Source organism: Syngnathoides biaculeatus, chromosome 22 (assembly GCF_019802595.1).
Source record: "Syngnathoides biaculeatus isolate LvHL_M chromosome 22, ASM1980259v1, whole genome shotgun sequence".
NCBI classification, from domain to species: Eukaryota; Metazoa; Chordata; class Actinopteri; order Syngnathiformes; family Syngnathidae; genus Syngnathoides; species Syngnathoides biaculeatus.
The window spans coordinates 3,142,673-3,169,905 of record NC_084661.1 but is presented as its reverse complement, the minus strand read 5'-3'; the positions used below and the strand labels follow the sequence as shown (position 1 = coordinate 3,169,905).

General features: G+C 42.2%; 1 protein-coding gene and 1 non-coding gene across 2 annotated transcripts; one reads left to right on the top strand and one right to left on the bottom strand.

Annotated features, from left to right (window-relative positions):
- The first annotated feature begins 11 nt into the window (after positions 1-11).
- On the top strand, positions 12-23,305 carry LOC133495462 (gastrula zinc finger protein XlCGF57.1-like). Its single transcript, XM_061810123.1, has 2 exons — positions 12-146; positions 20,558-23,305. Exons 1-2 carry the CDS (start codon positions 23-25, stop codon positions 21,724-21,726), a joined length of 1,293 nt encoding a protein of 430 aa, XP_061666107.1. The 5' UTR covers positions 12-22; the 3' UTR covers positions 21,727-23,305.
- trnai-gau (transfer RNA isoleucine (anticodon GAU)) lies at positions 9,279-9,351 on the bottom strand. Its single transcript has one exon. It is a non-coding gene; the product is annotated as a tRNA-Ile (tRNA).
- Positions 23,306-27,233: the final 3,928 nt, after the last annotated feature.

Here is a 27,233-nt window from a genome sequence, read left to right as displayed (position 1 = left end):
AGTGTGAACGTGTCTTCTGAAAATGTTTGCAAGAACGATAGCAAAGTACGTGAAGGAACTTTCTGCAACAAAAGCGGAGAACGAGCGACAAAGTCAACTTCAGTACGCTGTATTCAAGCGGCCTCGTGATGTGGTACACGATGCAGGTTTGTACACTATTGCTTGCTTTTTTGGTTATTAACTAGTAGTAATTTCTGTTGTTGAAAGTATTCCTGTGTTCAAATTTTAATGGAATCGTCTTCACTATTTGTCATAGTGACGGCTAAATGAGGCGTCGAGGATTTCTGTCCATTGGGTTCTTTGAAAAGGTTAATTTCTCGAGGTACCATGAGTGTCCAAATCATCTTTTTTATTCTTTCAAGTGCTTATCCTTATTAACACTGTTGCCACAGATACCTTTCAATAGTAACACAGTCAATTTACTGAATGTTTGAGCTTCAAACTGCATATTTGCAAGGACACAGAAGTCCCGTGATGTTGAACTGTTGGGGAAAAATTAACCTGCAACACTGGTTTGAAAATTGTACGGGTATGGTCAGTCATGCTTGCAGATATAGTTACGGGTGTGGTCCGCCAGTCATGCCCGCAGATAAAGTTGCGGGTGTGATTAGGGATGGAATCCAGTAAATTATATTAAGATCTTGACCTTAATATAACTTACTGGATAAATATAACCGTAAATTAAAAATAAAATAAACAAATACATAACTAAAATAGAAAACAAACTTCAAACTCAAATGTTAATTTCCAATTTCAACTGATATTAGTAGAACATGATATAAAACGGCATTTAAAAATTTTCATCAATAAAAATTCTTTATCTGACAAACTTTTATCTGAAGAAAAAGCCTGTCAAGGAATAAACACGAATGGTCTATACGCTCAATGTTTTGAAAATGGTGAAAGTTAAGTTCAACATAATCGGCGTTAATGGCAACAAGCTAGTGATGCATTGTAACAAACATTCCTGTCGCCAGTCGTGATGTATTGTTATAATCTAGCATAATTTACGGTGGTATCTTTTGTCAATCCATTGATGAAAGATAGCAATAGATGGTCTATATCTTCCGAAAGCATGAGAAGGGGAAAAGTTTTACACGTACCATGGGGAAATTGACCGTTTGCATTTATATATATGGACAGACTAGTCTAACGTTAGAACTTAGATCAAGTCAAAGTAAATCACAATCTCATCCTTATTATAGTTAAATACGAAAACATTACCTGTCTTATATCCCAAAAATGTTTTCAGTTGAATTTCCTTTGATATGGCTCATGATGTTGATGACTTTCAACGTAAAATGCACTCGTCATACTTGAAGAAGCTCTAAACATGCGCTTTTGGCATAACTCAGGGACCTGGCTAGCCTTTTTTCATTAGCCATTTTTTTAACCAAAATAAATTTTAATTTGCCACTTTTCTATAATCATCGCCAAAAAATAGCCAATCACATGCCGGTCCAACTGTGGTCTATAACGTGACTAATACTCTTCAACTTACACACACACAAATAACTTTCAGATGTAAATGTGATACAAGGTATTATATTTTTATTGGTAACTGAATCTAATAAACATTAAGAATGACAGAGATGTGTCATAAAAATAAAAAAGTTTCTCAATCCTCTTCTGTACTCCTAGAAAATTACATCACTGTTCAACTCTAAGTTTCTGCATGATTTCTGCTATAAAGATTCTCCTCTTTTTACTGCTCACCCATTTACAGAACCTGTATCATAATCATAATCTTCTTCAGGGCCTTCAATTTTGACCATAAACAGTTCATTTACACTTTCTGTTTAGAGACAGTTCCTTAAAGACATCTTTACAATGTTATGCCTGCTGATGCCACGTTCTACATCAACTACGTCTTTGCAGTTGCAGGTACAGTAAACTTGTGATCAGCTGTCTGCTGATGCTTCATGAAGTCATCCAACTTTGGCGCCTCTGATGATTTTCAGCGTGTCAGAACATTTTTTCTTTCACTGTCAATACACCATTGCCAGAAAAAAAATTGAGTCCCTCAGTTTGAGGCACATGAATTTACAAAGCATTCCTGGCGAATCTTTTGCCTCTGCCCTCCACGGGGAGTACATTTTCCGACAGCAGACAAAGTTGTGTTGGGCGTCTTTCCCGCTTAATGGGCTTCTGGCAAAGTTGGCAGATGACAAGTTCAACTTATACCTTTGCCATTCTTTGTTCTTCGGAAGATAATCCTAAAGCTTTATAAATTTTCAGTAACATCTACAGGAAGCATGAATCGATGATGACAAAGCGTGGGTTTGACGCGGAACCCGGATGCAGTTGTCTCTGATGTAAACAATTGACCCCTCCGTGGATATTGCGCAATCCGCGTCACTGACCAATCAGAGGCCAGAGATCTGCATAATCTCAGACTCAAATCTCAGACAACGCTGGCTGGTCCAGTATAGCTTCTGTTGGCGTTTTATCGCGTATATGGGTTCTTTAACAATAGATAGGATTAACAGATGTAGTCACGGACTTTATAATAGTGACGACAGGTATCCTGAAAGGCTAGTTGGTGGAGTTCAAGTCGTACCCTTTCCAAAACCGAAGACCCAGTACGAAAAATGTCTTTGATGGATCAAACTTTGTGGCAGACCGCATCATCAACTGAATCATCTAAAATCAACCGGAAGAGAAGACCGAGTACGAAAAATGTCTTTGATGGATAAAAGTTTGAGGAAGACCGCATGATCAACTGAATCTATCAACCGGAACAGATATGTTTGCACGAAGGTAAGTCCTATATTTGATGTTCAATACATGTCTCATATAAATGAATTAGAAGTTCTTCCCTTGCATAATATAGCTAAGTGTGAATGATTGACACACTTGATCTGTGTTGAGCGATATTCTGCGATTATCTGACTGCACAAACGTGTCCCATTGTTCGCAGCTAATTAGCTAAGCTAAACCGGACTAGCAGTCCTAAAAGCCTTCGACGTGCACCGAGACACCAAGACTGAAGGAAGGATGTTTGAGGACACTAAAGTAGTGATTGTCGTACTCGGTCGGGACTTACGTAGGTTCGGCACTAATTCAAGAATAATTATTGCGGGGAGCGCGTGACGTTACACAAACAAGACGAGAGAAACAACTCGTAAATCAAGCCTCGCCTTCTTCTTTTCCTTCATACGGCGGTTCACAGACGACTATACAGATACATATACAGATTCTGCACACAAGTGTGATATGTAACACGAAAATAGGAAACTGTCAATGACGAATTCGTCTTTGGGTTATAATATATTATATTATGTGGCTTTTCGGTCTTCCTCTGACTCTGGAAAGATCTCGCGCTAATATCAATGGTTTCTCCGTCGATATGCATGTAAATACCATTGAAATACCCCTCGCTGAAATACTTGAAGCCCTGCTGTCTGCTTTTCAACGATATTTCACTGTTAGCTAAGAATGCGAGTGAGAAATCAGATGGTAAATCGGACAGTTTCGCTCTATTCATTTCGTGCTGCGCCGATATTTTTGCTAATTGTTTGTCTGACGTCAGCGCACGTGGCGTGACGTCACTTCAGGAGGCGTGGTTAAGTGCCCTGTAAGGAGGGGTCAATTATTTGCTCAACTTCCAGAATAGCTTGTGATGAAACTTTCGTCAAGCTAAAGCCAGGAATCAAATACGAATTCTTGTAATATGCATAAAAGTCTATAATAGTACAGAATCGTATGCTAGGATAAACAGCCAATTTTTTTCGCCATTTTAAAACTTTACTCGCCAGGCTCAGTATATGTTCGTATATGGTGAGGGCCCTGGAACTTCCTAACGTCCTCCTTACGGTTAACTTGCATTTCCTGTTTCCGAGTGAATACTGATTGTTTAGGAGCAGGTTTGTTTAGTCCACAATGCTTATGAAATAAACACGCAAGTTAATGAAAAAAATAAGCGACATCTTTCTATATCTGTTTTTATATCTATTTTTTTCTACTCTTAACAAATTTTACATGATTTTTCGTGCTCTACTGAGCAGATTTGCAAGCACTAAGGCGCGTGAGCGCGGTCGCACTCGTCAAATGTGAGTGACTGATAATAATAATAATACATGAACCTACAATATTAATAGTATAATCAAGGATTACTAAGAGGAAAATTAACCAAAAACATCACAACAAAATGGAGTAATATAAATGATGGAACAGTATTAAATGTTTTCCACAGGACTGGAATCTATTGGTGGTGGGTATCCAGCAGCTGACCGGGGTATTTGAGGCAGTGGTTAAAGTTAAGCAAACATCCAACAAAAAATACTTTTGCATAAATAAATAAATAACAAAGGAATTCATAACAAATGTAAAATCGAACACAGGGCTCAACACTATTTTCCAGCGATAACACAGGTCCATTCATGATGTAGTGTACACTGTCAGAATAAAGTTGCTCAATTTGCACCCATGAGGCTCCAATGGCTTGTCACTGGTGCAATACCCTCAATGGTACTCCCATTGTAACCCTCAACCAGTGTACATTTTGGGACCCTTACTATTTGTATCCTTTAGTTACATATTTGTCTACACAGGGTACAAATTATAAAGGTCCCAATATTGTACCCTTACACTTTGTACCCTGCGCAGATTTTTATATACCCTATGGGTACAAATTGTAAGGATCCCTATATGTACCCTGGTTGAGGGGTAGAAGAGGCGTACTACTGAGGGTACTGCGCCAGTGACAAGCCATTGGAGCCTCAATGGTGCAAACTGACAAATATAGGTCAAATATGAAAAAGAAGAAAATATATATTTTAGAAAAATAAAATGTATTAACAATTTTCAAAACATTTTTGTTTTACTTTTTAAACATGGGACATTACCAGTGACAAAAACAAATTCACCAATAAACACTTCATACATCAGACAATACGTTTGATGTGAAATGTTTCTCTTAACAAAGAGAGGAATAAATCAGTAGGAATAAAGTTTGTTTTTTGGTCCCAGGCGCCCATTTAACAATAGAATAATCCTATCAATGACCTGTCGTTACTGATGGTATAAATCCTTTTAGTCTTGGATATATTTGGTAGAAATATACATTGTATTGTCAACATAGTCTACATCAAGGGCCAGATTGTCAGTTTCTTGGTTTGGTTTAAGTACACGCCATTGAAGATCTCACTTGACTTGGTATGCATGCAGATGTGCATCATAGCACATTGGTATTAACATCTTTCCACAGAGAGGCCACATTGTTTTAACATAGAGTAGAATGCTGTAAAATAGTATTCACCCCTTCCTGATTTCCTTTTTTTTTTTTTTTTGCAAATCAATAACACACACAGGTTTCAAATTAAACTAAATTTAATATCAGTCAGAAACAACCCAAGGAAGTACAAAATGCCATTTTCAAATGACATTTCAATTTTTTACGGGACCCAAAAAAAAAATCAAAAATCAAAATCTTTTTGACCCAATAAAAATTTAATTGCTGTCTCAACCTAATAACACCTTATGCCACCCTTTGGCAGTATTAAATGAAATTAGTGATGAGTCTTTCACATCGCTCTGGAGAAATTATGTCCCACTCTTGTAGAATGGGTTATTTTTTACATGACATCACACATTGTGCTGCCTCGAACGGCAGTGTTTTTTTTTTTTTTTTATCCCTGAGCTCCTTTACTCCTACATACGCAAGGTGGACTACATTATGTTTCTAACTGCATTTATTGAAGATGCAACTGACAGCACATGAAGCCCAGACTGACTACTAGGCTACCTGGCATACACACATCATGGGACTCAGGACTGTGTCACAAAGGCGCAGTATTGTGCACTTGATCTTTTACTATATGTGACAGAAATCACAAAGAAGGAGCAGTGGGATCGGACACTTGTCTGCTCAAGACACTTCGGAAATTGTTAGTTCAGTCTTATTTTTTATAGTTAGGTTGTTGTAATTGCTGCAGTGTGTGCTGAGCTGTGTAACGTCTGTGCACCATTCCTCGTTGATATAACAGCATATTACACCGCCTTTCATTTTCCATGTTAGCATACAGGTTAGTGTCCATATTAAAAAAAATATATGGGCACTTACCTGTATGCTAACACCAAAAACGAAAGGCGGTGGAATATTATTTTTTTTTTTTTATATCAAGGCAAACTCCATTTATTTAATTTTTTTTCAAAAAGTAAAACCTGTATATTAGTTCACCACAAGCAAAGCGAAATGTTTATTTTAAAATTTGATGACAATGGCAGAAAGACAAAAGAATAAACAAATCCAGTATTTCACAAAATTCTCAAATCTTTCAAGTGACTAACAAAAAAGGATCTTAACTGTAATGCTGGCCTTCTGAAAAGGGTATCAATTAAGCTTGTTAGCTCAGCGACACTATCACCACATGGAGGTTGAAGCCGGGCAGCGTGATAACAGGGTCGGGCACTCGTCCTCAAAGCCAAGTTTCCCTGAAGCACATAGCCGCAGAACGTCCAAAGTCTTTTGTGGGAAGCGTTAGACGATGTCCCCGCTTTCGCAGCTGAACTTGTGTACAAGATCGCGAGCCTCTTCGTCGCGAGGCTTTGAAGAGCGTGCTGACAAGCAACTCTGGAAAAAGCTTCAATGATTTGGAGAGAGTTGTGGAAAAAAAGTCAGATCAAAATTCAGAAGAAGGCTCTCTGATGGTTAGTAAGTCCTCTCTTGTGTACTAGAGTCCCGAGACGCCCGTGAAACACAAACAGTAACGGAAAGCATTCCGGAGTCGACAACACTGCTGCACGTTAGGTAGAGAGGTTAAATGAAGGTGCACAGTGGTGTATGGGGAGTTCGGCAAAAAAAAATGTGACGTCAGTGAAAACAACCCATTGTTTAAACTGCAGCATACAGTGCCTTGTGAAAGTATTCGCCTCCCTTGAACTTTTCAACCTTTGCCACATTTCAAGCTTCAAACATTAAGATCCATCCATACTTTTTATTTGCCACTTATCCTCACGAGGGTCACGGGGAGTGCTGGAGCCTAACCCAGCTTTCAACAGGCAGGAGGCGGGGTACACACTGAACTGGTTGCCAGCCAATCGCAGGGCACATAGAGACAAACAACCGCACTCAAAATCATACCTAGAGGCAATTTAGAGTGTCCAATTAATTTTGCATGTTTTTTGGATGTGGGAGGAAACAGGAGTGCTTGGAGAAACCCCACGCAGGCACGGAGAGAACATGCAAACTCCACACAGGCGGACCAGGGGTCAAACCCGGGTCCTCAGAACTGTGAGGCCAATGCTTTTACCAGCTGATCCACCATGCCCCCAAACATAAAGATATATATATATATATATATATATATATATATATATATATATTTTTTTTTGTTGTCAAGAATCAACAACAAGTGGAACAATATCATGTAGTGGAATGAAATTTATTGAATATTTTACATTTTTGTAACAAATAAAGACCTGAAAAGTGGGGCATGCAATATTATTTGGCCCCCTTGCATTAATACTTTGTAGCGCCACTTATTCCTGCAATTACAGCTGCAAGTCACTCGGGGTATGTCTCTGTCAGTTTTGCACATCGAGAGACTGAAATTCTTGCCCATTCTTCCCTGCAAAACAGCTTGAGCTCAGTGAGGTTGGTTGGTGAGCGTTTGTCAACAGCAGTCTTCAGCTCTGCCCACAGATTCTTGATTGGATTCAGTTCTGGACTTTGACTTGGCCATTCTAACACCTTGATATGTTTATTAGGGAACCATTCCATTGTAGATTTGGCTTTAGGTTTTGGATCATTGTCCTGTTGAAAGATAAATCTCCGTCCCAGTCTCAGGTCTTTTGCAGACTCCAACAGTTTTTCTTCCACAATGGTCCTATATTTGGTTCAATTCATCTTCCCATCAATTTTAACCATCTTCCCTGTCCCTGCTGAAGAAAAGCAGGCCCAAACCATGAGGCTGCCACTACCATGTTTTATAGTGAGGATGGTGTGTTCAGGGTGATGAGCTTTATTGGTTTTACGCCAAGCATATCGTTTTGCAATGTGGCCAAAATGTTCGATTTTGATTTCATCTGACCAGAGCATCTTCTTCCAGATGTTTGGTGTGTCTCCGAGGTGGCTTGTGGCAAACTTTAAACAAAAAATTTTCTGGGTAGGCCAGATTTGTGCAGTGTACGACTGATTGTTGTCCTATGAACAGACTCTCCCACTTCAACTGTAGATCTCTGCAGTTCATTCAGAGTGATCATTGGCCTTTTGGCTCTTGGCTCTGATCAGTCTTCTTCTTGTTCGAGGTGAAAGTTTAGCGGGATGCCCTGGTCTTGGTAGATTTGCAGTGGTCTGACACTCCTTCCGTTTCAATATGATTGGTTGCACAGTGCTCCTCGAGATGTTTAAAGCTTGGGAAATCTTTTTGTATTCATATCTGCCTTTAAACTTCTCCACAACAGTGTCTTGGACCTGCCCAGTGTGTTCCTTGATCTTCATGATTTTCTCTGCACTTTGAACAGAATCCTGAGACTATCACAGAGCAGGTGCATTTATACGGAGACTTCATTACACACATGTGGATTCTATTTTTCCTCATCAGTCATTATTGGATCATTTAGAGATCCTCACTGAACTTCTGGATTGAGTTTGCTGCATTGAAAGTAAAGGGGCCGAATAATATTGCACGCCCTACTTTTCAGTTTTTTATATAAGTGTAAAATATTCAATAAACTTCATTCCAGTTCACAATTGTGTCCCAATTGTGGATTCTTGGAAAAAAAAAAATAAAAAAAAAAAACTGCGTACCTTTGCAACAAACAATGTAATCCAATGCAATGTTTATCACGAATTCATTTTTTTTTTCTCCGTGTGCATTATTTTCCTTTCTGGAATGCAGCCCTATGGGGGCACAAGCGAGTGCAATCTGTAAGACGGTCCCAAGCCTGGATAAATGCAGAGGGTTTTGTCAGGAAGGGCATCCGGCGTAAAACTGGCAAAAAATATAAATGTTCAACTAAAGCAGGGGTGCTGAATGCGTCGATCGCAATTGGGAGTTTTGGTCGATCGCGACTGGGTGCCGAGAGGGGAAGAAAAAAAAGACAGCCATATTTTTCTGACATTGAGCTCACAGCACATGTGCTAACAATGACAGTCCAGGAAAATACGCTAGTCAGCAAGTTCCCCCCTATTTTAAGCCCTCGCTTAAAGTAAGTTTCTTTTGGCTTGTCCCTTTCGGGGTCGCCACAGCGTGTCATCTCAGATGAACGCACATATGTTTGGCACAATTTTTACGCCGGATGCCCTTCCTGACGCAACCCTTCTCAGGGAGTGGAGGCCCCAGTGGGATACGAACCCACAACCCCTGGTTTATCAAACCAGTGCTCTAACCACTGAGCTACGGGGCCTCTTTTAAGCCCTCGGTTACAAAATCTTATTAAACATGAGAATAGATGCTGGAGTAAAGAAGACAAACACATCACTTTCAAACAGAATGTGAGGCGGACGTTTTGTCCACGATATCATTTTCTAATTGCGTTTGCCTCATCTGCCAATGTAGTGAAATGTGTCGTGACATTGTCGAAATGATTATGGAAAATACAAAACCGACATTCCGCTGAAAAGCAAGCTGACATTGAGAAAAGTGAACGAACTAAAATCCCAATAAGCCGCACAGCAGTCACTTTTTACACAATGTTGTTCAAAAGCGAAAGCCGCCACCAAAGCATCATTCTGGGTTCGTCACATCATCGTTAGTAACAACAAGGCCTTCCAAGATGGAGAGATGGTAAAAGAGGCGTAGCTGACTCGTTATTCCAATCTTTTAAAAATAAGGCGAAAATATTATCTTCAATAAAATCTCTGCAGCTGTAAAGGAGTATAGTTACACGGTGCTGTGAAACCATGGCTGATGTGTGGAAGGACAGATTGGGAGCGTTTCTCACTGCAGTTGGCCGAATCCAGTGACGTGAGTGACAGCCCGGGTGTGCATTTTCATTCGTATGGTGTTTAGTGATCATCAACGTGAACTCAGATACTTACAAAAAATGTTTATGGTTCGCGATGTTGTGTTGTGCAATATTGGCTCATGGGGTTATGCAAGGCATACAAACATACATTTACACATAAAGAATCCTCAATATACTTTAAAATAAATACGTTTTGCATTTTTGTGGTGGGTAGATCTTTGTGGCTTGGTCATTCTATTTCATTATTGGTCGTTGTAAAAAAAGAATATGTCAGCCCCCCTTCCTCCCCTCATCGATCGTGAGAGACTGGCTGCTTGAAAAGTAGATCTTGTGGTAAAAGAAGTCTGTGCACCCCTGATCTCAAGAGTACCATACTGGATCAGTCGTGGCCCGGGTTAACAACGCTCTCCTCCGGCACCGTTAACCTGGAGGGCGTTGGTGGAAATTCAGCTACTATTGGTCGAAGACAAAAAAAGAGGAAGAAAGGGGATTCGTCAGCAGAATAAGAGGAATGCACAGAGCCTACAACTGAGCATAGGGAAATTGAATTTTGGCAGAATGACAGCAAAAGCTCAGGAGCTGGTTGACATGATGATTTGGAGAAAGGTTGATATACTGTGCATCCAAAAAAGAAGGTGGAAAGGGAGTAAGGCTAGGAGTTTAGGAGCAGGGTTTAAATTATTTTACCATGGAGTAGAGGGGAAGAGAAATAGAGTAGGGGTTGTTTTAAAGGAAGAGCTGGCTAAGAATGTCTTTGAGGTGAAAAGAATATCAGATCGAGTGATGAGGCTGAAACTCGAAATTAATGGTGTTATGTATAATGTGATTAGCGGCTATGCCCCACAGGTAGTACGTGACCTAAAGTTGAAAGAGAAATGGACCTTTCCGACTGGTGATCTTCAGCTCCACCCCCCTTAGCTACAGTTGCCATGCTCCACAATCTTTCAAAATGGCGACTGAACATAACAGGATTGAACTGGATTTACGTATTCCAGATAATATTGGGGTATGTTTTTTGGCAAAAGCATCAGACTTGTCCAAGAGAGTTCTACAGAAAGGTCTCAACTATTTCATGCTCGGATATGTACATGGAATTAAGATTTTAGATGGAGCAGGACTCAATGAGTTACAGCGAAACAAACTCCTCACAAACTTCATATTGAAATCCAACAAGATAAAATTGTGGAATCGCACTGAGCATGTAAAGCAGGGTGAGTACTTTTTACTTGGAAAGATCATGAGTAATATCATTGTCATCTTTCTAAGTGAGTGGGTGTATTCATTTTACTTGGCTGGTAATGGAACCCAGTGCTATTTCGTAAAAGTCCCATGTGATACAAATAAGCAAATAGACATTTCTCTTGTATGACATGGCGCATTTACGTATCACTAATCCGAGTCGTCGGCATAAAACATGACACTTCATTCAGCAGGTTAGTGATACACGAACAAAGTGAGAGTTGTTCTCCTGAAATGAATAAAGCACTGATGATAATTAAATCAAACTCAGAGAAGATACTTCTCCCTCACTTACCTTCAAACATACAGCCTTGTATTTGTTGATATTGTTCATATTTAGTTGTACGTGCGGTCGTCTGCAAGCCTTAATCTCGTAGACACTTCCTCAACTGTGTTTTAGGGTTTGGAAAATGAATCAACCGTGCCCCTTGTAACCTAACAGGATATCTTTCATCAGAATTGCATATTCCCCAAGCACATCTGAGGACCATTTTGTTTGTAACATTAACTTTTCCAAGCACACGCAACTGATAACCAACATTGCTTGTGGGACATGACGACAAGAGGGGCGGGTCAAGCCAGGGGTTAATACAATCTGATTGGCTATTATTGTACGAGTGATTGACAGGTCGGAAAGGTCCATTCTGTAAGGAACTAGATGAAGTAGTACTGAGCACAGAAAGAGAGAGTTGTGATTGGTGCAGATCATAATGGACATGTTGGTGAAGGAAACAGGGGTGATGAAGAAGTGAGGGGTAAGTATGGCATCCAGGAAAGGAATTTTAAGTAGACAGATGGTGGTCGACTTTGCAAAAAGAATGTAAATGGCAGTAGTGAACACTTTTTTTCCAGATGAGGCAGGAACGTAGGTTGACCTACAAAAGTGGAGGTAAAGTGAAGAAAATTTATTTGAACACCCTATTGCAAGTTCTCCCTCTTAGAAATCACGGAAGGGTTTGAAATTTTCATCGTATGTGCATGTGCACTGTGAAAGAGATAATCTATAAAGAAAAATCCAGAAATCACAATGTATGATTTTAACGATCGAAAACGAGGGGGCTCCGGCAAACCCGATCATACAACAAATGAATCCTACAGAATGTTGTCAATACTTGACGTGGGATACACCCTGGTGACAACTTCAGTGGACTAAGAATCATTCTGTGAAATTTTAGTACCCAAATTTGAGCCATATTCAATCGCGTTCGAAGCATTGCAGCTCAGCTTAGCCTAGCATAGCTTGCTAACATCAAGACTCATCCGTAATCAAATATTTACTGAGGAGTAAAACATCAATCACTTGTACCTACACGACCTGCAAAACCTTCGTATCATATACAACGAGGTCCGTGAGTACTAGTAATGAGGAATTTGGACAAGTTGAAAGGCCGACTTAAACTTCCCCCTTGGCTAGACTACCTTTGCCTCGCTGGCTAACAACAAGATGCATTTGTGATCAAACTGTTGCTGTTAAAGAAACATCGAACGTGAGTAACTGCATAATCTTGTTCAACCAACACAACTTGTACAACGAGGATTGTGAGGACGACTGAACCTGCAACGACTGGAGTGAGAGCCATTGGTTTGAATCTCTTTCATCCCCACATCATTTAAATTTACATATCCTTTACATTTTTCATACTCAAACCTTCTTACCCACATACCCTTTTAACTTTAACATAGACTAGGTAGTATGTTAGTTGTGTTACTTATGTGCTGACTTTGTTTATTTGACTGCTTCGATTTGAACATTAATTTTAACATAGATTAGGTTGTATGTGAATTGTGTACCTTATGTTTGACTTTATTTGATTGCTTTTTTGACTATCTGCAGCCCTTTGGGGAACACAATATTGTGCGACCTGTACACCGGTCCCAAGCCCGGATAAATGCAGACGGTTGCGTCAGAGAGGGCATCCGGCGTAAAACTGTGCCAAACATATATGAGCGTTCATCAAACGCATTCCATAACGGATAGGTTGTGGCACGGGCTATATACACCCCCCCCCCCCCCCGGCACTGTTAACCTGCAAGGCGTGGGTAGAAATTCAGATAATGTAGGTTGAAGCCAGAAAAGAGGAGGAAAGTGGCTTAATCGGCAGAAGAAGAAGAGGAATGCACAGACCTTAGTGCTGTGTGTAGGGACTTTGAATGGTGGGACTATGACAAGAAGAGATCAGGAGTTAGTTGACATGATGATTAGAAGAAGGGTTGATATATTGTGCACCCAAGAGAGCAAGTGGAAAGGGAGTAAGAGTAGAAATTTAGGTGCAGGTTTTTTATTATTATTTTATCATGGAGTAGATGGGAAGAGAAATGGAGTAGGAGTTATTTTAAAAGAAGAGCTGGCTAAGAATGTCTTGGAGGTGAAAAGAGTATCAGATCGAGTGATGAGGATGAAATTTGAAAGTGAGGGTATTATGTATAATGTGTTAAGCGGCTATGCCCCAAAGGTTGGATGTGACCTCGAGTTGAAAAAGAAATTCTGGAAGGAGCTAGACGAAGTTGTCCTGAGCATCCCGATCAGAGACAGAGTTGTGATTGGTGCAGATTTTAATGGACATGTTGGCGAAGGAAACAGGGGTGATGAAGAAAGGATGGGTAACTACGGCAAGGATGGAAGTGAAGAAACGGGTCTTAGCAGGTTGGAACAGCTGGTGGAAGGTTTCTGGTGTCTTTCGTCGTGGAACTGTTTATGGAACATAGCAAAATTTTTTAACTGTTTATGGAAAATACAACACCGACATTCCGCCAGAAAGCAAGCTGAGAATGAGAAAAGTGAACACACTAAAATCCCAATTAGCCGCACAGCAGTCACTTTTCACACAATACAGTTCAACAACGAAAGCTGGCACCGAAGCATCGTTCCGGTTTTGTCATATGTTAGTAACAACAAGTCCTTCCAAGATGGAGAGATGGTAAAAGGCATAGCTGATTTATTGTTCTTCTTTTCCTTTCGGCTTGTCCCGTTAGGGTCGCCACAGCGTGTCATCTTTTGCCATCTTAGCCTATCTCCTGCATCTTTCTCTCTAACCCCAACTGCCCTCATGTCTTCCCTCCCCACATCCATAAACCTTCTCTTTGGTCTTCCTCTCGCCCTTTTGCCTGGCAGCTCCATCCTCAGCACCCTACCACCAATATCCTCACTCTCTCGCCTCTGAACATGTCCAAACCATCGAAGTCTGCTCTCTCAAATCTTGTCTCCAAAACATCCAACTTTGGCTGTCCCTCTAATGAGCTCATTTCAAATCCTATCCAACCTGCTCACTCCGAGCAAGAACCTCAACATCTTCATTTCTGCCACCTCCATTTCTGCTTCCTGTTGTTTCTTCAGTGCCACCGTCTCTAATCCGTACATCATGGCCGGCCTCACCACTGTTTTGTAAACTTTGCCCTTCATCCTAGCAGACAATCTTCTGTCACATAACACACCAGACACCTTTCGCCAGCTGTTCCAACCTGCTTGGACCCGTTTCTTCACTTCCTTACCACACTCACCATTGCTCTGGATTGTTGACCCTAAATATTTGAAGTCGTCCACCCTCGCTATCTCTTCTCCCTGTAGCCTCACTCTTCCCCTCCACTTTTCTCATTCACGCACATATATTCTGTTTTACTTCAGCTAATCTTCATTCCTCTCCTTTCCAGTGCATGTCTCCATCTTTCTATTTTTTTCTCTGCATGCTCCCTGCTTTCACTGCATATCACAATATCATCTGCAAACATCATGGTCCAAGGGGATTCCAGTCTAACCTCATCTGACAGCCTATCCATTACCACCGCAAACAGGAAGGGGCTCAGAGCTGATCCCTGATGCAGTCCCACCTCCACCTTAAACTCTTCTGCCGCACCTAAGCCACACCTCACCATTGTTCTGCTGCCATCATACATGTCCTGTACTATTTTAACATACTTCTCTGTCACACCAGACTTACACATTCAGTACCACAGTTCATCTCTTGGTACTCTGTCATAGGCTTTCTCTAGATCCACAAACACACAATGTAGCTCCTTCTGACCTTCTCTGTACTTTTCCACGAGCATCCTCAAGGCAAATAATGCATCTGTGGTACTCTTTCTAGGCATGAAACCATACTGTTGCTCGCAGATACTTACTTCTGTCCTGAGTCTAACCTCCACTACTCTTTCCCATAACTTCATTGTGTGGGTCATCAACTTTATTCCTCTGTAGTTCCCACAGCTCTGAACATCCCCCTTGTTCTTAAAAATGGGAACTAGAACACTTTTCTTCCATTCTTCAGGCATCTTTTCGCCCGCTAGTATTCTGTTGAATAAGTTGGTCAAAAACTCCACAGCCATCTCTCCAAATTGCTTCCATACCTCCACCGGTATGTCATCAGGACCAACTGCCTTTCCATTTTTCATCCTTTGTAGTGCCTTTCTGACTTCCCCCTTAGTAATCATTTCCACTTCCTGGTCCTTCACTCTTGCCTCTTCAACTCTTCCTTCTCTCTCATTTTCTTCATTCATCAACTTCTCAAAGTATTCTTTCCATCTATTTAGCACACTACCGGCACCAGTCAACACATTTCCATCTCTATCCTTTATCACCCTTACCTGCTGCACATCCTTCCCATCTCTATCCCTCTGTCTGGCCAACCTGTAGAGATCCTTTTCTCCTTCTTTCGTGTCCAACCTGGTGTACATGTCTTCATATGCCTCTTGTTTAACCTTTGCCACCTCTACCTTTGCCCTACGTCGCATCTCGATGTACTCCTTTCGCCTCTCCTCAGTCCTCTCAGTATCCCACTTCTTCTTCGCTAATCTCTTTCCTTGGATGACTCCTTGTATTTTGGGGTTCCACCACCAAGTCTCCTTCTCCCCTTTCCTACCAAAAGACACACCAAGTACTCTCCTGCCTGTCTCTCTGATTACCTTGGCTGTCGTACCACTACTTTACAGTCAGTAACCTCCTTCAGATTACATCGTCTGCACAAAATATAATCTACCTGCGTGGTTCTACCTCCGCTCTTGTAGGTCACTATATGTTCCTCCCTCTTCTGGAAATAAGTGTTCAGTCCAGCCATCTCCATCCTTTTTGCAAATTCCACCACAATCTGTCCCTTAAAGTTCCTTTTCTGGATGCCGTACTTACCCATCAGTTCTTCATCGCCCCTGTTTCCTTTACCAATATGTCCATTACAATCTGCACCTATCACAACTCTCTCGCTGTCTGGGATGCTCAGAACTATTTCATCTAGTTCCTTGCAGAACTTCTCTTTCAACTCTAGGTCACATCCTACCTGTGGGGCATAGCCGCTAACCACATTATACATAACACCCTCAATTTCAAATTTTAGTCTCATCACTCGATCTGATACTCTTTTCACCTCCAAGACATTCTTAGCCAGCTCTTCCTTTAAAATAACCCCTACTCAATTTCTCTTCCCATCTACTCCATGGTAGAATAATTTAAACCCTGCTCCCAAACTTCTAGCCTTACTACCTTTCCACCTGCTCTCTTGGATGCACAGAATATCAACCTTTCTCCTAATCATCATGTCAACCAACTCCTGAGCTTTTCCTGTCATAGTCTCAACATTCAAAGTCCCTACACTCAGTTGTAGGCTCTGTGCATTCCTCTTTTTCTTCTGACGATGGATCCGGTTTCCTCCTCTTCTTTGTCTTCGACCCACAGTAGCTGAATTTCCACCGACGCCCTGCAGGTTAGCAGTGCCGGGTGCGGGCATTGTTAACACGGGCCACGACCGATCCGGTATGGGATTCTTTAGATGAACGCTCATATTTGTTTGGCACAGTTTTTACGCCGGATGCCCTTCCTGACGCAACCCTCTGCATTTATCCGGGCTTGGGACCGGCCTACAGATTGCACTGGTTTGTGCCCCCATCGGGCTGCATTAGCTGATTTATTGTTACGATCCTTTAAAAATAAGGCGAAGATATAATCTTCAATAAAATCTATGCAGCTGTAAAAGAGTACAGTTCGACGTCGCTGTGAAGCCAGGGCTGATGTGTGGAAGGACATCGGAGATTGTGAGTGTTTCTCACTGCAGTTGGACTGATGTGAATGACACAGCCCAGGTATGCATTTTCATTCGTATGGTGTCAAGTGATCATCAATGTCAACTCAGAAAGTATTTATAGTTGACCATGTTGTGTTGTGCAATATTGGTTCATGCGGTTATGCAAGGCACACAAACATACATTTACATATAAAGAATCTTCATTATACTTTAAAATACACGTTTTTGTAGTGGGTAGATCTTTGTAAGTTGGTCATTCTATTTCATCATTGGTCATTCTATTAAAAAAAAAAAGACGTCAGCCCCCAGTCGATCACGAGAAGCTGGCTGCTTGAAAAGAAGATCTTGGAGTAAAAAACTCTGGGCACCCCTGATCTAAAACAACAAAAAAGGTATAAAAGCCCAGATTCATCCTGGAAAAGATTGCTACCTGGACAAAATTGATCCGAGTGGTTGAAATTAAGAGTCAATGTTTTCTGTTCCTACATTAAATATATAGTAATCTCATTTTTTTTGTGGTTAATTGAGACCCGAACCACCTGTGGAAAAGTGAAAAAATGCAAAGTAGCGGGGGATGTATGTTTATGTGGGTTCCAGAACGTTCAAAACATGTAAACGGTATTTGCACTTTTAGTTCAATATTTTGTTAAATCTTTATTGATAAAACCTTATAAATACAATATAGTGTTAAAAAATTATAAGTTATAAAACTATTTTATTACTGTATAGTTACCATTCATCACTTTGAGACTTCTTCAAGAGCTGCTGTGTGGGTACCACAATGTTTAATCAACAGTACAGCATTTACACTTTGCAGACTTGAGACAAAAATTCCAACAGTATAAGTTCCTAGTTAAACAATAATTAAATAACATTTTTATCGCAGTTCAGAAAGTCGCAAACAAAGCAATCGCATGATGTCTTCTCAAATAGAGCACTGAATGTCGTGCCGCATTATTATGTCGTCACTTCCGGTGTGCCACTGTCAGAGTCATTTTTGCGAATAAGGAGAACACTGGCTGTGTCTCTCTGTTCTGGCCACGTCTCCACGAATCCTTTCTTTTTTATTTCTTTAGGCCGGTTCGCAATATAACAAACATAGCAACCGTGAGTTTATAAAGAAAGCAACCATAAGGAAACAAAGGAAATGTGAGTCACTGTAAGCATATTAAAGGATACCAAAAGAGGATAAAAAAACAAAAACAAGAGAGCAAAGATGAAATAACGTTATTAACAATTAATCTATTTAATCCAACACCCTGTACAAGGATATAACCCCGTCAACACAATTGTCATGATCCTGCCGCTCCAGCACGGGCTGTGCGGGTACCTGCGCGGCCGCGCTAACTGGGAGGCACACACCTGCGCCTCATGCAGGCTGATTATCCTGTGTATATATATGACCCCGATGACGACTGGTCCTGGGCCAGATCGATTAGGTTCATGCCCCGTTCGAGTACTCCCGTATCCCTGATCGTCAACCCGTGTGTACCGACCTCCGCCTGTTCTCCGACCGACCCCGTAAGCCTGACTCCTTTGATGCTCTTGCCTGCCTTGATCGATCTCCCGTGTAGCGAGTCCTGGCTGCCCGCTGACCTGCTCTCTACGCCCGACGTCCCAACTACCGCTGCTGCACTTGACTGCCTGCCTGATCCCCAACCTTCTAATAATAAACGTTTTCCCCGAACTACTGATTTGTATGACCGGCTGCCTGAGTAAGACTCCGATTATTTTGATTATGAATCTCTTCCCCTGATCTTTCATCCCAGTCAGTTTGCTTCACCTCCCCGCGTTTTCAGCACCCGAGCGTCTTCGCCCGGTAGGTCACGAGTACACCAACCCGTTTGTGGGAACCCGCTTGGCCATCTACCCGGGACCTCCGCGTGGCGGTCAGAGGAGACGCCCCGGCCGGGCGCTCCCTTGTGCCTCCCGCGGCGTGGCAACAAAGACCCCGTCCTCATTCTCTCACTCCTCGCCGGCAACGATGAAACCGGAAGACCCGCAGCTAGTGCCAAATCTTCTAGTCCAGAGGGAGGAGGAGCCGCCAAATCATGAGGTGTTCTGACGCGAAATGCGGGCGGAGATAGAGCGGCAGAGCGCCGAATTGGCGGCTCTCACGGCCCAGCTTCAGCAAGGATTGAAGAACCACCCGAGGATGCGATGGCGCCGCTGCCTTCTCACGTCGCTGTGCAGGAGGAGGTGGCGAGGACTCCTCCGCTGCCTTCTCACGTCGTTGTCCAGGAGGCGGTGGCGAGGACGCCGTCGATGCCACCTCACGTTCCCGTCCAGGAGTACCAGCAGCAACCGGTCTGCGGCCGTCCCACACCCCTGTCTTGACGGCGACAGGGGGTGGGGAGTTCTGATGAGCCACCCCGGAGCTGGAGAGACTTCGGGATGGCTGTAATGGTGGCGGTCACAGCTTTGGTCCTTCTCTCCCTCATACTCTTCGCTCCTGTTGGCTCCCAGCCGCTTCATGACCTGGCCTCGTTGGTGACCAATCCACGACTGCCTCCTGACCAAGCCTCAGCGGCTTTTAGAAGGATCCTCTTATTTTGCTTTTTCCTCTTCAGCTTGGGTACTTCGGGGGCAAATTTAAAATCAAGAACAGCACTTTGGAGGCATTTTGGACTCAAGAGGTTGTCACACAAACATTCACAGTGTAGAGAATGGTGGAGAGGTAAGGAGAAGGGGGAAGGGGAGATAGTTACTGCATTTTAATTGTGTGCGCCTTTCCCTTTTTTTTTTCCCTATTTCTTTTAATGTGCCTATTACACTCATCCCTACGTAGTCTGAGCTCTCATTGTTTTGAAGTGCAGCACTGCTTCTGGGTTGCTGGTCGGCAGCAGGGATGACACCTTTAAAAGCAGCTGCATTACTAGCCCTTGTAGTCAATATTTTTTGTTATGAGTGGGTGTTTCTGATGTTTGGTACAGTAGCAACAAATATGCTATGCAAACGATTGTAAAATGCAAACTCCCGTGAGCAGGTGAGAGACCTCAGGTTGGTGGCGCACACTACAATAATACATAAAAATGTATAACATTGAAGATCATATTGAAATGTTAAGTGTATACCTTTTTTTAACACTCTTAGCATCTGTACTCAACTATACACTGTGATTTTCTTTATTTTCAATCCATACCTAAATATAATGCGCTCTATTGACTTTTTGAAAATATTTTTGGATAATTTTGCACATTATATATGAGCAATTACAGTAAAACCACACCCTAAAAATGTTTAGAACCTGGATCGAAAAAATCTACTGTAGCATATTGGCTGGCCCCTTTACCTTAGCAACACATGACTCACTATTAAAAAGTTCCTTGAAATGTGGAAAATTAATTATTAATTCAATTTATAAATGAGATTTGACCCGCATGTCTTCTTTTGTCTTGCAGACATCAGTGAAAACCTTCATTCAGAGCACCAGAAGTCTGACCCTCTTCACATTAAAGAGGAAGTCGATGACAAAGAGGATTACCACATCAAAGAAGTGTATTCTCACATTAAAGAGGCAGAGGAGGACATAGATGTTCATCACATCAAAGAGGATGGGTTCCTCTGCATTAAAAAGGAAGAGCAGGAAGAAATCATCAAGGTTACATCAACTGGTGTTCCTCTAAAGAGTGAAGATGAAGGCCAAAGTGAGGAGAACGGAGGTGGGGAGCCTTTAAGCAGCAGCTTAAATCAATACGTGACAGAAGGAGATAAAGACCATGTTGGAGGATCACAAGCAGATGCTCTCTTAGCTCCACTATCAGATAGTGATGACATGACGTCACACTCTCCTCAGACTGATGAAGAGTCTGAAGGTGGAATGACCTGCCACACTGACAACAAACGATGGAAATGTGCTCAGTGCGGGAAGACTTTTCCTTATAAGAGCTGTTTGAAACGACATATGAGAACACACACTGGAGAGAAACCCTTTGCCTGCCCCGTTTGTGATCAAAGATTCTCTCTTAAGGGAAACTTAAAAATACACACAAGAACCCACACAGGAGAGAAACCATTTGCCTGCTCAGTTTGCGGCCAAAGATACTCTGAGAAGGGAAGCTTAAAAACACACACAAGAATACACACTGGTGAAAAACCCTTTGTCTGCTCAGTGTGTGATCAACGATTCTCTAGGAATAGAATCTTAAAACGTCACACAAGAACGCACACCGGAGAGAAACCCTATACCTGCTTAGTTTGTGATCAAAGATTCTCTGATAAAGGAAGCTTAAAAACGCACACAAGAACTCACACTGGAGAAAAACCTTTTCCCTGCTCAGTGTGCAGTCAAAGCTTCTCTCAGAAGGGAACTTTAAAACGTCACACACGAACACACACTGGAGAGAAACCCTTTTCTTGCTCAGTTTGTGATCAAAGATTCTCCGTAAAGGGAAGTTTAAAGACACACATACGAACTCACACTGGAGAGAAACCATTTGTCTGCTTAATTTGCAGTCAAAGGTTCTCAGAGAAGGGAAGCTTAAAGCGTCACAAAAGAACTCACACTGGAGAGAAGCTCTTTTCTGCTCAGTTTGGGTTCAAAGAATCTAACTTATCAGAGACTCTTTAAGCACAAAGTGAGCAGGCTTAATTGGGTTATTATGTTTTGTTAAGTACCCCTTATCACTGATAAGGAAGATTCTTTTGTAAGGGGAGCTCAAAATTTAGCATCATACAAGAACCCACACTGGAGCAAAATTACAGTATTTCTGTTCTCCGTTTGTGGTTCAAGGATTTTGTGGAAAAGAGAGCTGAAAAAAAAACACAAGGACCCACTGTAAAGACTATTTGTTGAATCTGTTCAGTTTATTAAATGTTCTAGGGCTGTGAGATTAAATTACCCAAGACTACTACAGAAAAGGTTGACACAAAAATGTCTACCTCGAGGGAATGTAAATTTTAAAAGCATATTTGCTTCACCTGCAACTATTGGGACACTGTCCATATATATATATATATATAAATTTTTTTTTTTTTTTTTTTTGCAGATGGATGCACTGTTAGACCAGTGGAAAACCTTAGCGAAAATGATAGGAGTGTCTGTGATTTTTACGACACCATTAGATGTGGCATGTAACATGATGTACGAGTGAGATGTAAAATGTGTGTGTGTTGGAAGAGTAATTGCAAGCACACTAATGCTAATTGTGACTGCTAACCATTTTTCTAATGCTATTTTTGTTGTTTCAAGTTTTTCCCATATATCCAGTACCAACATATGCATTTTAAGGATAACGGTTCACTCTTATAAATGAGGATAGAATGCATGTTTGTAGTGGGGGAGCATTACTTGAATACTCAATAAAATATCTATATCGCTAATTGATTCATAATATATTTGATAATGACAGCCCTAAAAGATCTACTGAGAAAATATGCTTAAAAATGCACACGTGGGGTTGGAAAAGTTAATGTTACGGACAAAATGGTCCTCAGATGTGTATGGGTAACATGCAATTCCGATGAAAGATATCCTGCTTGGTTACAAGAGGTCCGGTTGATTCATTTTCCAAATTCTAAAACACAGTTGAGGAAGTGTCTACGATGGATTAAGGCTCGCAGAAGAGCGTGCGTACAACTTGTTTGGACAACAACAAACACGAGGCTGTATGTTCGAACGTAAGTGAGGGAGAAGTATCTTCTCTGAATTTGATTTCATTATTATCAGTGCTTTATACATTGCAGGAAAACAACTTTCACTTTGTTAGTGTATCACTGACCTGCTGAATGAAGTGTGTGATGTTTTATGCCAATGAGTCTGGTTCGGAATACGTAAATGCGCGATGTCATGCAAGAGAAATGTCTATTTGCCCATTTGTATCACATCGGACTTTTACGACATAGCACTGGGTTCCATTACGAGCCAAGTAAAATGAATACACCCACTCACTTATAAAATCTACAATGATATCTATCACTCGTGATCTTTCCAAATAAAAAGTACTAGCCCTGCTTTACATGCTCAGTGCGATTCCACAATTTTATCCTGGTGGATTTCAATATGAAGTTTGTGAGGCGTCAATATTTTTTGCATTGATCGCCAAGGTTTTGCTGTAACTCTAACATTGCGTCCTGCTTCGTCAAAACTCTTAATTCCGTGTACATATCCTTGCGTGAAATAGTTGACACCTCTCTGTAGAACTCTCTTGGACAAGTCTGACGCATTTGGCAAAAAACATACCCCAATAATATCTGGAATACATGATAGAGGATCCAGTTCAAACGCATTATATTCAGTCGCCATTTTGGAAGATTGTGGGGCATGAATACTATAGCTAAGGGGGGCGGAGCTAACGATCACGAGTCAGAGAGGTCCTTTGTATTTGGGGTGGGGGAAGAATGAGGACAAACACATGGAGAGACGTTCATTTAAGGATTAGTTCAGTTATTTTCACAGATGGTATTTTCCAGGCAAGCGCACACACCAGTTAATACGCCGTGCGCCTCTCATTAGTTGCACAAGTGAGTTGGTGAAAATAGCGGTGATCAAAAATTTTTTTCACTTCTCATCTGAGTAGACTTTATCCTATATATACATTGATATACCCTCTTATAGCCCCCCCCTCCCCGCACACAAGTTTAAGGAACTGAACATCATGCAACACTTGTGGCAATACATCAGACTTGTCTAATGCTTTTGAGATCTGCATATCAAATAAGCGAGCAATTGGTTGAAATACACCGTGGGGAAAAATGTAGTGGGGGCGTTAGGTGGTGCGTCTGTTTAGGGCATGGGCCTCACAGTTCTGAGGACCGTGGTTCAAATCCTGGCCCCGCCTATTTGGAGTTTGCATGTTCTCCCTGTGCCTGCATGGGTTTTCTTCAGGTGCTCCAGTTTCTTCCCACAATCCCAAAACATGCATAAATTGGAGAAATTTAGTTGTGATTGTGAGTGCAACTGGTTGTTTGGCTCCATGTACACTGCAATTGACCCCTCCGTAGAAATTGCGCAATCTGGGTCACTGACCAATCAGAGGCCAGAGATTTGCATAATCCCAGACTCAGATCTCAGACAACGCTGGATGGTCCAGTATAGCTTCTGTTGGCGTTTTATCGCGTACTAGGGTTCTTTAAGAATAGATATGGTTAAGAGGTGTAGTCACGGACTTTATAATAGTGACGACAGGTATCCTGAAAGGCTAGTTGGTGGAGTTCAATTTGTACCCTTTCCAAAACCGAAGACCCAGTACGAAAAATGTCTTTGATGGATCAAACTTTGTGGAAGACCGTATCATCAACTGAATCTACCTAAAATTGGAACAGAAGACCGAGTACGGAAAATGTCTTTGGATAAAACTTTGTGGAAGACCGCATGATCAACTGAATCCATCAACCGGAACAGATACTTACTTGCTTGCTCGCTTGCATAATATAGCTACGTGTGAATGATTGACACACTTGATCTGTGTTGAGTGATATTTTGCGATTATCTGACTGCACAAATGTGTCCCTTTGTTTGCGGCTACGGTAAACCGAACTGTGTCAGCACGAAGGTATGCCCTATGTTTGATTTTCAATACATGTCTCATATAAACTAATTAGCAGTTCTTCACTTGCATAATATAGCTACGTGTGAATGATTGTCACACTTGATCTGTGTTGAGCGATATTTTGCGATGATCTGACTGCACAAACGTGTCCCTTTGTTCGCGGCTAATTAGCTAAGCTAAACCGGACTAGCAGTCCTAAAAGCCTTCGAGGTGCACTGAGACACCAAGACTGAAGGAAGTATGTTTGAGGACACTAAAGTAGTGATTGTCGTACTCGGTCGGGACGTACGTAGGTTCGGCACTAATTCAGCAATAATTATTGAGGGGAGCGCGTGAAGTTACACAAAGAAAATGAGAGAAACAACTCGTAAATCAAGCTTCGCCTTATTTTCCTTCATACGGTGGTTCACAAACGGCTATACAGATACATATACAGATTCTGCACACAAATGTGATATGTAACACGAAAATAGGAAACTGTCAATGACGAATTCGTCTTTGGGTTATAATATATTATATTATGTGGCTTCTCGGTCTTCCTCTGACTCCGGAAAGATCTCGCGCTAATATCAATGGTTTCTCCGTCGATATGCATGTAAATACCATTGAAATACCCCTCGCTGAAATACTTGAAGCCCTGCTGTCTGCTTTTCAACTATATTTCACTGTTAGCTAAGAATGCGAGTGAGAAATCAGACGGTAAATCGGACAGTTTCGCTCTATTCTTTTCTTGCTGCGCCGATATTTTTGCTAATTGTTTGTCTGACGTCAGCGCACGTGGCGTGACGTCACTTCAGGAGGCATGGGTAAGTGCTCTGTACGGAGGGGTCAATTGGCTGGAAAACAATACAGGGTGTACCCTGCCTCTTGCCCAAAGATAGCTGGGATAGGCTCCGGTACTCCCATGACCCTTCTGAGAATAAGTGGCTTGGAAAAAGATGGATGGACCTCCTTTGTATGTGCCATGATGCAAGTCTTCCAGTATGCCTTGCCGGAACATGAGGCAGCAGCTACGTTGATCACACTTTGACAAGGGCAGCGTCGTGTGGTAGATTATGCAATTGAGAGTCAAAGCAGTTCAGAGTCAATGGAATGAAGAGGTGCTTCTCGACGCCTTTTTCCAAGGACTTTGAATGCAGATCCGCAGTCACCTCATTGAAGTGGAATTGCCTACTTACTTGGATTCATTCATCGCCCTATCTCTCAGGATCGACCAGAGGCTCGCGATCCAGGGACAGGTGGACTCGCTACTAGAGGGAGAGCAGGGTGTGTCCACTCAACCGGTTCCTCTTCTGCCGACATCCATAACCGTGACAGAGCCTATGCAGGTTGAGGGGGTCGATGGCCCGGCAGAGGAACGACTGAGACGTTGGCGAGAGGGCTGATGCTTTTACTGTGGACGGCTGGGCCACTTAATAGCCCACTGTCCGGTCAGGCCCAAGCGTCCCGCTCTCAAGATTACGACTCCGGTGAGTGTGAATTACACTGCAGCAGTATCAAATCGAGCACTGCTTCAAGTAATCTTGAGCACAGGGGGTCGTACTTGTTCAGCTCCAGCCTCAGGGTCGGACGCCAACCTGATTAATCCATGGGTAGTTGAGGCTTTGAGCGCAGTGGCCTTTCAGATGCAATGGTTCCGTAACGCATACGCTGCCACTGGTAAACTCCTATGCCGAGTAACACACCGTACACAATCTCTGAGGATGACATTTCCGGACGCACACACGGAGAAGATAACCTTGCACGTATTTAACTCCCGGACCAGTTTTGTCATCCTGGGCAGCCCCTGGCTTAAGAGACACAACCCGCACATTGACTGGACCACCGGTCAAATTAGGGCATGGGGCGATGAATGCAGTCAGAGGTGTCTCTGGGCTCTAAAAGAGAAGAACTTACAGACCGCCCCGGTAGACTTAGAGGAGTCGAAGTTCGTGCCAGAACTATCAGCAGTTCTGTCTTGTTATTGAGATCTTAAGGAAGTATTTTCGGAGGCAGAGGCCGAGTCCCTTCTGCCGCATCACCAGTACCCAATTGTGCTATCGAGTTGTTGCCCGGTATCTCGACCCCTCGAGAGAGGCTCTTTTTGTTGACAGGACGGGAGCACCAAGTCAGGAAAGAGTATGTAGAGGAGTCGCTGGCGGCGGGTCTCATCCGACCATAATCGTCGCCTGCTGGCGTGGGATTTTTCTTCGTCAAAAAGAAGGACACCTCATTACGGCCCTGTATTGGTTATCGGGGACTTAATGACATCACCATCAAGAACAGGTACCCTCTTCCCCTAATCGCCACCGCATTCGAGTTGCTACAAGGGGCCCGGATCTTCACCAAGTTGGATATACGAAATGCATACCATCTGGTACGCATCAGAGAAGGGGACGAGTGGAAGACTGCCTTTAATACACCAACAGGCCACTGCGAGTACCTGGTGATGCCCTTTTGTCTGACTAATGTGCTATGGGAGAAACTGAACAAGAATGTGTTCATCTACCTCGATGACATTTTGATGTGTTCTTTGGACGAAACTTCCCACATTGAGCACATCAGGGAGGTGCTGCAGCAGCTACTATGACATAACCTATAAGTCAAG